The sequence below is a fragment of the Buceros rhinoceros genome, unplaced genomic scaffold, assembly GCF_000710305.1.
Source record: "Buceros rhinoceros silvestris isolate BGI_N320 unplaced genomic scaffold, ASM71030v1 scaffold3300, whole genome shotgun sequence".
Taxonomy (NCBI): domain Eukaryota; kingdom Metazoa; phylum Chordata; class Aves; order Bucerotiformes; family Bucerotidae; genus Buceros; species Buceros rhinoceros.
Window position 1 is genome coordinate 76,810 of NW_010387767.1, and position 14,442 is coordinate 91,251.

A 14,442-nucleotide genomic window follows, 5' to 3' on the forward strand; every position below is an offset into this window, starting at 1 on the left:
ACATCATTTACAGCAAAGGGATTTTTGCATGACAAAACTTCAACCAAAGCTGGGTCCAAACAACGCTACAAACAACAGGTACTTTATCACACGCTGGCATTATTTCACATGCTTACGCTCCCCGAGCTGCTTTTTATAGCCATGGTGCAACTCTCTGAACGCAGGGATGATAAAAAACCTCTCAGCAGACTGGGTGGGCATCCATGCAACTACAGGAGCCACACCACCCACACCGTGAGCCTCGTCTGGTACGCGGCAGCAGCCCTCTCTCTCTGTAACTCGTGAAGTTCACAAGCCCTCTAACACCCAGGGCCTTGTGATCTCCAGGATTTCACGACGCTGCTTTTCCCAGGGAGAAGATAGTGCCCTTGACTGAAGCAGCACAGCGTGACAGATACAACTGATGAATTCAGCTCAGCTAAAGGAGAAGGGAAAAGGCACTATGCAACATAAACTCACAGGAGCCTGCCGTGGCCTTAAGTACAGGGCAACCTGTTTTTCCCTCAGTTTAGTCCTGCTGATGGGCTGCTGTGGAAGGCAACACAGAGTAACATTTAATAAAAACAACCAAGGCTTTACAAAGAGTGAGGACAAACTGTGGGGGAGAGCTGTTGCTTGCCTCTGACAAATCCATTCCCAGCCTGAATCGCCAGCCCACACCTAAACAAGCACCAAGGCACCAGAAGGAGCCCTGAGGAAGTCAGAAGTTACCGAGTTCTCCAGTCTTCTGAAAAACAGACCGTCTGCTCATTGTAGTAACGCTGCAGTAACCACACTGAGAGCAATGAGGATTCTGAGTGCACCTGCCCTGCACCACACACCTCTGGGCTTTGCCAGTGCTCGCTGAACCGAGCTGCTCGCACCAACATGGCTCCTCGTATCGGCCACCGCGCTGAGCCGCGGGTAAGTCAAGGCGAGATTCGCTCAAGCTGACCAATCCAGCGGGTTTGTATCATGAAATTTAAATCTGCTACAGTCCATTTGAAATGGATGCAGACAAAGGTATTTGAGTCCAGATGCTTAACCTGAACTTTTTATCAGCCGTTATGAGCAGCAAAGGTTTTCAGCCCTGGATGAGCAGGACCTTGTGTACTAAACCACTTCTAATAGACCAGAGTCAGCCCCAAACCCACCCACCTGCCGGTTTAACAATAACCACCCTTCCTTGCTCTCGCTCGGTGAGCGCAGACGTGGGCTGCATGCTGCCAAGTGCCTCTGGATGAGGAGAGATCGTTTTGGGAGCTGCACTGAACCTTACCTGTCATCGGTATTACGGAGAGATGGAAGACGGAAACTGGTGTTCCTGTCCAGTTTAGACTGACTCTTTGTCCTCTTGATGGACCCTTTCAGGCGCTTGCTGAAGAATCCCTAAAATGAGAAGGTGCAGAAGTGAATCAGGGAATCACTGATGCCAGTCATCAATCAATCAGTGCGCTGCCACAGAGTCCAAACTCGGCAGCAGTTCTCGCTGACGACGATCACAGACGCTGCCGTACGGGGATTCCTCTGCCCAGGAGAAAGGCTGTCAATGCCAGTTCCAGGATGGGAGAGCTCCACGCTGCAACCATCAGCACTGCTCGCATTACAGGTGCACTTTAATGAGTCCCAGCTATTTTACAAAAGACCTCAAACCCCACAATTATCATTTAATAAGGCACAGTCTTAGATACCAGGGTTTGTTCCCACCTCACCTTTAGGTGCCATGGTTTTAATTTGTGGTCACATTAAGAGTACAAGACATCTTTGATTATGAGCTTCTGTTGCACTCACAGTTGCACCTGAGTTTTCCTTTTCACAGGATACAGCATGTTAACTCTTACAGTGATTTGTGATTTCAATAGCCTCACTGCCAGCATTTAAAATTTTAAAACATTTCACACTGACTGTGACTTCACACACTGTAACTTCAGATACCTGGTACTGCTCTGAAGCAAAACTCACCCCCAAAATCTACTTGTGATCTAAAAACACCCGATTTTCCAGTAATCTGTCTTCTGAACAACAACTGCTCACCAAAAAATGACAGACCAAAGACATGGGAGTCGGAGGGAGCCTCTGGGGATCCTCCCGCCAGCCTCCTGCTCGATGTGGGGTACTGCCAACACCAGCTCAGCCTCACCCTGACTTTGTGCAGCTAAGGCGCAACACCTCTGGGGAGGAGATTTTACCACCTCTCCGGGCCACTCGGTCCAGTGCTGCATCACCCCTCTGGTGAGAGAAGTTCCCCTTCTTCAACACAACCCTCCCAAGCAACATCTGCCGCTGCTGCCATATTACAGCATCTGCCTCTACAGGGAAACGCCTGGCTCCAGCATCTTTCTTTGTCATTCCCCCCTCCACTGCAGTTCGCTGCCTTGTATCACCCCGCCGCCTTTTCTTTCCCAGCTGAACAAGTCCTCACCCTCTCCTCATAGTTCTCTCCTTGCTAGTATCACCAAGAGCTACTGTTGTGCTACCAGTAGTGGAACACGAGTACGTCTGACTGCTGGTACACAAAGGGGTTTGTGCAGAAATCACAGGACCAGTTCAACACCTGCATATTGGATTTGCTCCTTTACGTGACTTGGAGCATGATACACGTTTTAAATAAACCATATTGTGTCCAGGTATTTTCAGGTCTTGCAGACGTATACACGCACATACAGTCTTTGGCATGATCAAAGCACATACAGAGATTCTTAATCCAATGGGATTAAGCAACATTTTCTTGGCCGAATCTGTTCTGGTCCTTCACAGAACAGCTACAGAGAGCCACCGTGCCCTGCACACTGCTGTTGAGAGCTTTACCAACCAACGCGAGTGAAACCGCCCTTGCTAAAAATTTTATAGGCTGGTTATAGGCTGGTAGAAGTGGCCTGCAGTGCATGCTCCCTTGGTGTGGACTGCAGCAGTAGATCTACAGCCTGACTTCAGCCCAGGTCTAGCGGTCCCCCCGCCGCAGCCAGCCCTCTCTCTCTGCCCTCTTCCCTGTTCTGCCAGGACAGAAGCCGAGGACAGCTAGTTCTGAGCACATTCGCAAGGCAAGTCTCCACAAGCTGCGACTGGGACAGGTGACAGATGTTGCCCGCAGCTGCCTCCTCTAATACAGAAATCAGCAAACTGGGGACAAACAAGGTCTCCTGTTCTTTCCTGCACAGAACACTGACAAAGCAAGAGTGTCTTCTTGGCTCCAGGTGACTCAGCCAGGCTGAAGGGGGAGACCTGTTCACCTCTCAGACTTGACCTGTAATCTTTAAGTCTGAAAAATCTCACATCTCTTTCACCCCTTCAAGAAGAAAATAAGGTTTATCTATGACTGGACAGGGTGCTATGGAATTCCATCTGGGATCCCCTTCCCACAGAAGGCTGGACCAGGTGAGCTTCTGAGGTCCCTCCCAACCCGGGCTGCCCTGTGATTCTGCGCTACTCAAAGGACAGGGCTACCCCCCTCTCCTCATCAGTGCATGCCACCTGAATTGTTGGCAAAGAAGTTGCTTCCAAACAGCAAAGCCCACATTTTGGTCAGGCTGAAGACATTCACCACAAGCACCTCAAAACCCATTTTCCAGGCTCATATTTGCCTTCATCTTCCCGTACTTCCAGGGCTCTTTTGGAAACAAACCGTATTCTCATCCCTTTCAACAAGCACACCCTTCAACCCCCCTCTCTCTTTTCCTGATGCTGTTATTCACGGTTCCTTCACATTCAGTTTGTCCCTCTTCTTACACACAATTCGCTCTTTGAAATTGCACAATTCCCCTCTCTACACACTGGTAGGCAGGTTCTCTCTCTCTCCGCACTCATTCTCACTCTGCTGCTAATGATGAACGACCAAGCGAGTCCCACTCAGTTGTCAAGCGTAAAAACAATCCCACCAACGCCACAGTTCCTCAGGCCCACAGACACAACGTTTTCAGTCAGTTCAGCGTGATGGCCTGTCTCCTCAGTTCCACCGAGATTTGGATGGTGATAGATTATTGAAAGCCCACCCATAGCTGATGCTGGCTGTAGGATCACAGAAACACAGACTGGTTTGGGTTGGAAGGGACGTTGAGAGCTCACCTAGTCCAGCCCTCCTGCAGCGAGCAGGGACATCTGCAACTAGAGCAGCTTGCCCAGAGCCACGAGGTCCAACCTGACCTCGAATGGTTCCAGGGATGGGGCTTCTCCCACCTCTCTGGGCAACCTGGGCCAGTGTCTCACAGCCCTCAGGGTAAAAAGTGTCTTCCTTCAATCTAGTCTGAATCTCCTCCTTTTAGCTCAGGATCTTTCTGGCACATGCAGATCATCCTCTTCCAAATGCTGGCTCCCACACACCACAGCCTGAGACATGCCTGCCCCTGGGCAGCACAGAGAAACTGGGATGCCCTGTGGGATGGTGCTGCAGGGGATAAAGGAAGAGGGAACCTCTTTTCTGCAGCCGAAGGCAGTGCAACATTTAAGGCTGCCCTTCAATTGCTGAGGCTTGACAGTCAGCAGGCTCCTCGGGGGTGAAAGCTGTTAAATTCTCCTGAAATAGGAAATAAAATAGAAAAAAAAAAGGGCTGATATCAAGATACTGGAAAAAAAAACCCAAACCCCACAAATCTACGCAGTGTGCTGGGGGAGAAGGTGCTGTCAAAAGAGAAGAGTTTTTATCGCTGCTGCTCAAACTCTACCCTTGGTGCTGATATTGAAAAAGCGCCTTTGAAAAAAACCCCTGTAATCAATAGATGCTCTTGGCCTCCTCTTGGGGCCTTTCTGGAGTTCAAGCAGAGGATGTACAGCGCTTTCAAAGTCACTTTCATATATTCTGACCTCTCAGCATAAAAGGTAACAAACCCACTACAGCGATTCAGATCTGGTGCACCCTGGCTTCATTCGACTGCCTCTCAGGCTACTCAAATTGCAAACACGAAATAACATGTTTTTTATCCCCTTAAGGGGAAATAAGACGAAGCTGACCCAACTCAGCAGGGGTCCAAAAGTATTTATATTCAATCATTCCCAATCCTGCTCGGTGAGGGACCGCGAATATTCATTTTTGCATGCACGCAAAATTTTAAATTGGCTTTGCTTTAACATTAGTGAAACATGTTCTTGGTTTAATTGAATATAATCTATTCCCTAATGAAATAAATATGCATCTGCGGTTGAATAGGGCTATCCAGAGCTGATTGTACGAAAAAATAAAATCTAAAGTATTAGGGTAAGGACATACTTAAGGATAAAAATTATTCAAACAGAGAATGTACTTATTGGTCATTCTCTAAAGGCTTGGAAACATTTCCAGTATTTGCTCTCTGCACCTTGCAGGCAGTTCACGCAGGGCCAGTGCTTACAGATGGACAACCTGCGAGCAGCATGAAAAATTCACACGTGCCAGAACCAAGCAGAGCTTTTTGACTTTCTTTGCCAAAGGAAATGCTTTTAAATGCTGACTAGAGATATAAAAAAGATGTAGTGATGAACAATAAACTTCTATGTGCAAGGATTCCATTCGACTGGAAGGGTTTCAGCCTTTCCCTTCCATACAGAAGAAATCTTTTCCAATGCTAATAACTGTAGCTTGTACCATTAAAAAGATGAAACCACCCTTACTCCCTCTCTTACTGGCTAGGTATTTCTCTTAAATGCTTATTTCAACACAAAATACACAGCCGTTTGGTTCGTACACCTAAATATAATGAGGTGTCTGAGCTTGAAGAATCATCATGGAGCATTTTGAAAAGCAGTGGGAATTTTACTGCTTAAACACCTTCAGAGAAGAAGACGTAAACTTATTGCCCAAACCGCTAGAAATTATGAGTGTTCTTAATAATAAAACAAGGACAAAATATCTGGTAGGATACATTAGCTAGGACGCATTCTGAAAAGGTCAGTACTGCGTAAATGCAGAATGTTAAAAGGAAGCCAGAGAGAGAATAACAGCCTTAATTCCCCAAGAGCCAGACTGGATGGTCCACACCTCACCAGAGTACGAGTTCTCCTCAGAACCACAGGTTTAGGGGAACAAAGGTGGAAAAGAAAGACGGGGGAGAGCAAGAGCACACAAGCACGCACGCAGTCAGGCATGTGGTTCAGAGCAGGTTCATCACCTCAGCCAAAAGCATCAAACTCTGGGCTAAGAGATCCCAATGATACAACGTCTAAAAATAATTCAGCCCTACTGAGAGTTCTCTTCGGCTCGTTTGGAAGTTAAGCAACTCATCACTCTCATTCTGCCAAGAAGAGATCGCCACAGAAGTGATAAATTCAGTGGGTGCTTGTGACTTCCCCCCCCAGCCGCAGAGGGAAGGTACAGAAACTCTGACCCCCACCTGTTTTAAACTCGGGGATGGTTGTTGTTCAGGGCAGCTCTGGCTTTAGGAAACGTTTGCTCCGTGCCAAAGATGACAACCATCTCCCTGTGCTCGATCTCAGCAGAGCAGCCCATGGACTGCCCAACAAATTCAGAGACAGCCCAAGCATGAACTACTCAACTCGTGGACTTCCCTTCAGACATGCTGATTCTTCACTCCAGAGAGAACAGCCCATGCATAATAAATAACGATTGTCTGCTGTTAATTCAGCCAAGGACTAATAAAACTATGTAACTATAACACTGGTTATCCACCAATAAAATGCAATGGTGTTAGTGGAGGTTTCGAAACCCAGACGGGCGGCAGTAAAGGTTGACCTTAAACACAGTGCTGTGGTTTGCCCGAGGTGTTTCTGGGGACAAGCACATTGCCTTCTGGAGGCTTGCAACTCATCATGAACATCTGCAACTCTCAGTGAGAAGCACTAATGCGTTATTAATAACAGCAGGTGGGGAACTTCATTTCCAGAGCGATGAGACTTGTTCTCTCGGAGGTGAACGATCGGATGGGTACAAGGATAACACTCCAGTGACTACGGATGACAGCAGAGCTGCCTCCAACCACTGTGTGTGGTTAGTACATGGAGGATTTTATCTCTTAAGTTGCTCACAAGCAGCTATTGAGAAAAAATAAAAAAATCACAGCCAAGTGGAAACGCTTTCCTGCGCCAGTACCTTGTAAAGCTGTGGGAAGCAAAGAGGCAGAGGAAGATAGCCAGGCCATGAAATGGAAAGCTACAACTAGCAGGATATCCTGGGGATTGGGAGCAAACACGGTGAGGTTTACTATCCCCTGCAGAACATCAGCAAAACGCCAATATAACTAGCAAGGAGGTGGAGAAGTTTGCTTATGAGCCCAGTAACAGGCATTATTAAAACATGAGCGGCAGCTCCCTTTGGAAGGGCTCTCAGCCACTCACACAGCAGAAAAGCAGATGAAAACAACCATACGCACACCTTGGTGGTGAGATAAACATCAGGACAGTGACTTACAGCAGTCAAACTCCACAATCAGCCTAGCACTAAGCCACTGAGGAGGTGGTCTGTGCGTGGGCAGAGAACAATAAAAACCATGTTTGAATGTCTAAACACAGGATAAAGCGCAATAACAGTGAAGTGCTGTTACGTAAATCTGCCGAAGCTTTCACACTAATGCACCGCTCTCCTCTGATCTTCTCATCTCAGCAAGAAAACTAGAACAAAACCCAACTCCAGAAGTATGAACTGATTAAAGGCAGACAAGAGGGGGATTTACGAATGATATGTTTTAAAGACCAACTATTTTAGAAACAAAAGCAAGAAGCGATTAGAGCTGTATAAAACAAATAGAATGGAAATTAACTTAGCTCCTCATGGACCCCGTTACGTAAGAAAACCAAGGGACAATTTAACATGAGAGGCAGCACATTTAGCTGATTGTCAGGAGACCTTTTCGAGTGCTATGTATAAATCAGCCCATAGAATTCTCTACCACAAGATATTATACCGACAAATTTTTCCAGCAAGATTAAAAAAGGATTATGTGTTTATATAAGGAAGAATAACATATGTAGCTGCATTAGTCAGGTTTAAAAATAACAAGAGTGAGCAATTATCATGCTTCAGGACACAAGCTGATCAACAGCAAGGATCAGGAAGATATTTTTCCCCTGATGGGACAGCATGGCAGATTTGGCCAGATAACAATTTCAACTTCCCAGTGAAAAATTGTCTACAGGCATGGGAGTGATGCAGAGTAGAATGAACAAGTCGAAGAACAGTAACAAGGAAACCAAGGAAAAGGAGAGGATGCCAGAACAGGGATACGCTGATAATACATCTATTAATAACACGTATCACACGGTTGCACGTACTCTGCGTGATATGCAGTCAGAAGTACTAAAGGAATCAAATTTCCAAGTCACTGGGAATCACACTAAAAAATTCATGAAGAAACAAGAGCTTCCCGATAGCTGGGGAGAGCTACATCAGCTTTTCAGATCCCAGTTCAGCAAGGTGTGTAGCATGGACGCAACTGGGAGCAGAGCCTGGCTGCCTCCGCAGGAGCTGACACATCAGGCACCAAGAAAAAAGCAGCCTTCAAAGCCCCTCTCCACAACGTGATGAATAAAGGTCAGAAGCCTGTCTAGAGAGCAACAAAACAACAGTGAGGCACAATAAATATTCTAAGAAACGGGTCACCTGTGTCTATCAGAGTGTTTAATCGAACACTAGAAAGTGAAGAAGCTGGAGAAGCGGTGGCCTCCAGCCTGCCTCAGCAGCACCCAAGCAGCGGCGGTTTTGACTTTGCCTGGCTGCAGGAAGCAGGCAATCATTTTTGTGACCCTGGCTCTCCTGGCACCCGGCCAGCAAGCAGCCCAACTCTTCAGCCCTTCACCTTCTGATAATACACCACGTGTACTAATCAGGACAATTAACTGAAAGGAGCTTTGTCAAAGCTAGTAACACAAACCTGAAAAATGGCTGCAGGAGTATCTAAAGAGTATCTGAAGAGTAATTATGCCAAGTGATAAGGTATCGAGGTAGAAGAAAGGGTCCAAGGGGATGTAGCGGGGATAGTGGCATGACTGCTTCTGCTTAACATCTGTGTTAATGATCTGGAAGAAAAGTTAAACAGCACATTAATTACACTGAGCTATATTAAATTAGGAGGTTGAAGGCAAGGCCAGGAAGGACAGAGAAATAACACAAAGGGTTGCGAGCAATTAGAAACTGATAACGTTCTGACAACTGAACACATTCCTGTGAACTTTAGTGCCAGAACTTGAAGAATCAGTTGAAGAGAATTAAAAATAGAAGAGCAAGAGAAGTGATAAAAGGGTCAGTAGGATGGATTTGCAGAGGATGTATTAATTAAACCCTGCAGAACCTGACTAAGCCGGGATTTGGAGGTGAAGAGCCAGCACACGCCTAAATACTGTTAAACCAGGGACCACTGGCACGTGACCAGTGGTTAAAACTATTTACATTCATAGCTCCCCTACATTAACTGCAGGGGAATTAGAGTCAAATTCACACCAAATATGAAGAAAATGTTCCTGCTGTTGAGGTCCACCAGACGGTGTCCCAGAGCAGATACACCCATCATCTGCCTCAACGCCAACGTTTGATGTAACGACAAATCTGCTTTGGCGGAAAGAGACTGTGAAGGTTACAGAGCCTATGAAAGGTATTCCCCCAGAACAGAGATACGGATGAGAACTTGGTGAGCATCCTGGAGACAGCCAATCACCTATTCATGCCTTTGAACACAAAATCCATGAAGTGGCAGCCAGCATATCTAATCCACTGCATCACAGACAAGTGTTAAAAATTAAAGCAGATTCAAATGTGTCACGGTTAGCGTGGAAAGTGGAAGGAAAAATGTTAATCTCACAATCAGGATGACAAATTTGAGTGCAGCCAGCTCTTCCTGAAGGATGCCGCGATGCCTCACACTAATGTACATCAATGATTCCATCTCTGCATTGGCGCTGACGCAGAATTAAAAGTATGTTCTTGTATGCCGAGAGGTCACATGGGCAGAAGAGATCGTCCTAACCTGGCAGCGTGACGGGAGCAGAGCAGAGCTCTGGAGAAGCAACAATCTTGCTGACTGCATAAAAGATGAGGCCGGGCAGCCGTGAGATCTCATCAAGCTTTGACCTTCACTTAGGCTGGCTGTATTGTCTTCTGTTCCATTTAGCAGTGCTCTCAGAGAGCCAAGAGGCAGACGTATTCCTACAGACCCGCTTACGCTCTCTGCTAGAAACGAACCAGGGCAGTCAACTGGGAAGTACCAGTCTTCCCATCACATGCACATGGGGTTCCCATAAAAATAATTTTACTTCCTTCCCAAAATTGTGTTCTGGCTTTCCTACCTCATCTGCGCTCATCTCTTGGCTTCTTTTCTCGTCTTTTCTTCCTAATAGCCAGCAGACACAGATGAATCACGTATTACTTGTAACAACAACTCACTAACAACCTTACCCCATAGAAGCAAAAATTGGAGAGCATAATGCGCATCAGAAGAGCAGTTTAGCAACTCCTCTCCACCCTGCCACTTCAGGAGGTTTGGAGACTTTCATAAGCTTCTATTTGCTCTGGTCCCTCGATTCCAAAGCAGAGCAAAGAGGGGTTGCCGCAGCACGGCCAGGGCTCAGCGGTGCAACAGTAGGGAACGGGATGCTCCGAGACTGCAACGCTCTGCCAGGACATAGCATGTGAGGGAAGGGAAAAGCTGGGTTCTCGCCCACCTATGTGTCATGATGCCAATTCTTGCCAGTTCCGTCTGCCTTCCTGTTTGCTCAGCCAAATAAGAGTCTGAGAAACACGAGTTTTCCTATACATGTGTATTTACAAGCTGCCCGCATCTGGACAACAAACAGACCACATCTGTCTGTACGTGAGAAGACACACACACTTCCTTGGCTCGTTTTACTGACCTGTCGTGCCCTTCCGTTCTCTCTCAATACTCCTCCCAGAAACTCTTGGAAATTGTCAAACAGCAGCTAACACAACTGAACCAGGAGGGAGACTCATGTCGTAACTGCAGACAAGAATCTTTGGGGAAAGAAGGAAGATAAAGAAAGGATGAGCCCAAGAGCTCTTATCTCTGCACATCTGCCTTGTGCTGTGCAATGTCAGCGTTAGCAGAATCTGCTTTATTCCCCTGGTGGGAGGCAAGCAGAACAAGCACGTTGCACATGCTGGTCCTTGGTAGTGGTTTGCCCTGAGAGAGCATGTTTGTAACTACTGAAATCCTACTTTCCACCCAATAGTAAATGTAAACATGTCTTTTCCTCCAGGGCATATGCAGGAGGTAGGAATGCAAATTTCCTGAACTTCATGTGTCAGCCCCTGAAAACAAATCCTTCCTTGACCACTGCCACAGAAGAGACTGCTTAAAAAATGTCTTGTCAAGGAAATGTTCATTTAAAGGCCATTACACTGTTATGAATCAAAATTCCAGATGCTAAACAAATGTCAATTAGCAGCATTAAAAAAACAGATGCCTTGCTCTGAGTGAGTACCACTGCCTGGCATGTGAAAGGAAAAAAACCTGCCCAGAACATGCTGGAAGCCACTGTCAAATTGAGAGGACAGCTTTTAGATAGCTGTTCTGAGAGGCCAACTTAAAAAGCTGTAAAAGCAACTTATTATGAAAGTCTCAGCATAATTTTCCATCAGTATGGAAGAAGGTTAAGCTGTCCCCTGCCTTAAGCTGCTTTCCGTTAGAAATCCAAGCAGCACAGAGAAGAGGTATGGCACAGAGTCAGGTCCCCAGAAAGAAGGACTGAGACAGCACTGCCCTGCAGCTGCCTATCGCCCTCCAACCTATACCGTAGGTGTCCATGTTTGGAAAGACAAAACCACAAGATCTCGCTATTAATCTCCTTTATATGTACAATAAAGCACGGTCAAGATGACCTCACACACACAAACACAAATTTAAAGCCATTATAGGCACCCCCTTACATCCTTGAAGCTCCTCTCAGACACTTCCACAAGGTGCCCAAGTCATCTTACCTACTTCTGAGAGCTGGGAAATTCTTAATATAAATCAAAGAAAGAAACCATCCTACCACCGACCTATTAGACATGTGCCAACCCACAAGTTAACAGCGTATTTTATCTCAGCACCTCTGGCTGGAGCTCATCTGCACTCTTAAGCAATGTGACTTCTACTTGCAGCTTGCTCTTCTAGCCAGCTCAGAAGCTGGCATGGTTTAAAGCAGGGTGATCTCAGCCCCCACCTGCACCGCAACCTGCTCAGGAGTAACGGCATATAAATGGGCTGCTCCGAGCCAAAGCTACGCAGCCAGAAGCCTTGTCCCAATCAGACAGACAGGAGGGTGCATTATGCTCCTGGCTGTACAGGTGGCCAGGCAGACAACGATGCAGAATACCAGCCACACATGGCACGAAGAGCTGGTTTTCTGCGGCTCTGTGCCCAACACAGGCAGCCGTGTGCTGCTTCCTGAGCCTGTTTGCTAGAGTCCTAAGAGCCCAACACCCTGCCGGGGGAAAGGAGAAACAGTCTGCAAGGTTCTTGTTTGGAAAGGGAGAAGGAGCTACAAAGTATTAGAGAACTATTAGAGAACAATCAGAGGAACATTGAAATATTCCTTAGAAGATAGGATCAACACAAAAATTGTACAAAAATGAGGAATGAAGAGAAAAGGAGGCATATAAAATAAACAACACAGGCAGTAACCAAACACTTCTGAGAAGTAGCTGGCAGTTGTCAGACAAAGACTACGACAACGCGTAGAGACATCTTAAGAGCAATCGCTACAGAGAAAGGCAAAGACAACAGCGAATTTCTTCCAAATGAAGATGAGAACAGCCAGGACTTCTGAAGGCTCTCACAGTTAAACCCTCCTGCAGCTGTGTGGACCATGGGTTCAGCACAAAAATATCAGAACTTGACACAACAGAACATTCTTGTGACACTTTCACGGGCAACTGGACCGAGACACTTTTTCCTCCAAGTACCCCCCAGAAAACAGGTCACTGAAGGACAGTTCAGAGGATCACAGATCAGCTGAGGTGCAAAGGCACCTCTGCAGATACCTCTAGTCCAACCCCCCCGTGCTCAACAGCAGGGGTAAACTAGAGCAGGATGCTTCAGATCGTGTGTCCAGTCTCTTTTTGAGAATATCTCCAAGGACAGAGACACCACAACCTCTCCAGGCAACCCCTTCCAGTGAAAACAGGACTTTCTTACATTGCAGTGGAATTTCTTGGATTTCAATTTGTGCTTCCTGCCTCTTCCCCAAAGGGCCTGGCTCTGCCCTCTTGACTGCCATCGGAGCTTTCCCTTCTCAAGGCTAAGCAATATCTCCTGCTTTAACTGTTACTTCAGGTAGTTTTCCAACTAGAGGAAAATGGGATTCATGGCCTTCCAAAAGGCACTAGAAGGTCAAGTTTTGCTTTGACAAGAAAAGCCTTTGTAAAAGAAATATTGTCTTCACAATGAGAATGGTCAAACCACAAGAGGTTGTTCAGCCAGGCTGCGAAATCTGCGTCCTTGGAGGTTTTCAGCACCTGACTGGGGAACAAACCTGCTACAAGTCTGTCCAGCTTTGAAGATGGGGATAGATCAGAGACTGCTGGAGGTCCCAGTCCACAGTATTTTTTGACTCTGAAAAGGGACTAAGTGTGGATACCCAGCATAGTCACTGCTTCCTTGGTCCCCTTTTCCATTCCAACAAATCACGAGTTTACCGGTTGCCTTAAACACCATCTAGTCTGTCCATTCTGACCACCCTTAACCATTTTATACTTTCAATAGCTCTCATTAAATGTAGGATTTAATCAAAACCCAGTTTCACACACATGTGGATCTGAAGCGAGCTAGGAAGTGTGCTGCAGAGGGCTGAGGGCTATCTAAAGCAAAGCAAGAACATAGACACTAAGGTACAGAAATGGCACTCCTGTCCACAGGGGATATGAACAAACCCCAGCGTTCACTAGATAATTCTTCTCCTGTTTTTCCTCAAGTTTTGAGGTAGGCAGATTACACACCAAAAAAAAAAAAAAGAAGGGTGGGAAAATATTTGCAATATTCAAGTTGAAAGCACAAACAAATATTGTTGAAAAATTACGGAGCACCTCATTTTCACTTGAAGCACTTGCCCTCAGTCCAGTAACAGAAAAGCCTTTGTGCTCTTGGAACACAGACCAAAGACTGACACAAGCAGGAAAATCTCGGCTCTATCTGAAAAAGCCTCGTACAGACTCGCAGCCAACCAAACTCATGACAAAACCCAAAGAGGTAAAGAGCAATTAACACACCTGCAGAAATTGCATCAGCTCCCACATGAACCATAAAGCCATTTCCATTTTCTAAGTAATTCCTTGGCATCAGGGAGAAATAAGATGCTGTCACCAACCTAAAGGAACCTTTCTCCCAGTCAAAATTGAATATGTAATGCAATCCCTGGTGGCAACTTCAAAAGTATTTATATAGGTCACTGCCCACATTAGCTCTGATGTTTCCCTATTTGCAGCTGCAGATCAAGGCAACGAAAATAAGCAAGTTACGGATCCACCAGGAGCCTCGCTGATAATACTCGACAGTTGATAGCAATACCTCGGGGTCAACTGGAAATGTTACCTAAATGCTCTCCCTGCCCCCC

General features: G+C 46.3%; 1 protein-coding gene across 1 annotated transcript in view; it reads right to left on the reverse strand.

Moving 5' to 3' along the window:
• RASAL2 (RAS protein activator like 2) overlaps positions 1-14,442 on the reverse strand; it is a 95,495-nt gene that overhangs the window by 34,207 nt on the left and 46,846 nt on the right. Inside the window, exon 4 of the mRNA XM_010132990.1 lies at positions 1,259-1,368. Within this exon, the coding sequence (XP_010131292.1) occupies positions 1,259-1,368 (110 nt within the window). The remainder of the gene's footprint in view (positions 1-1,258; positions 1,369-14,442) is intronic.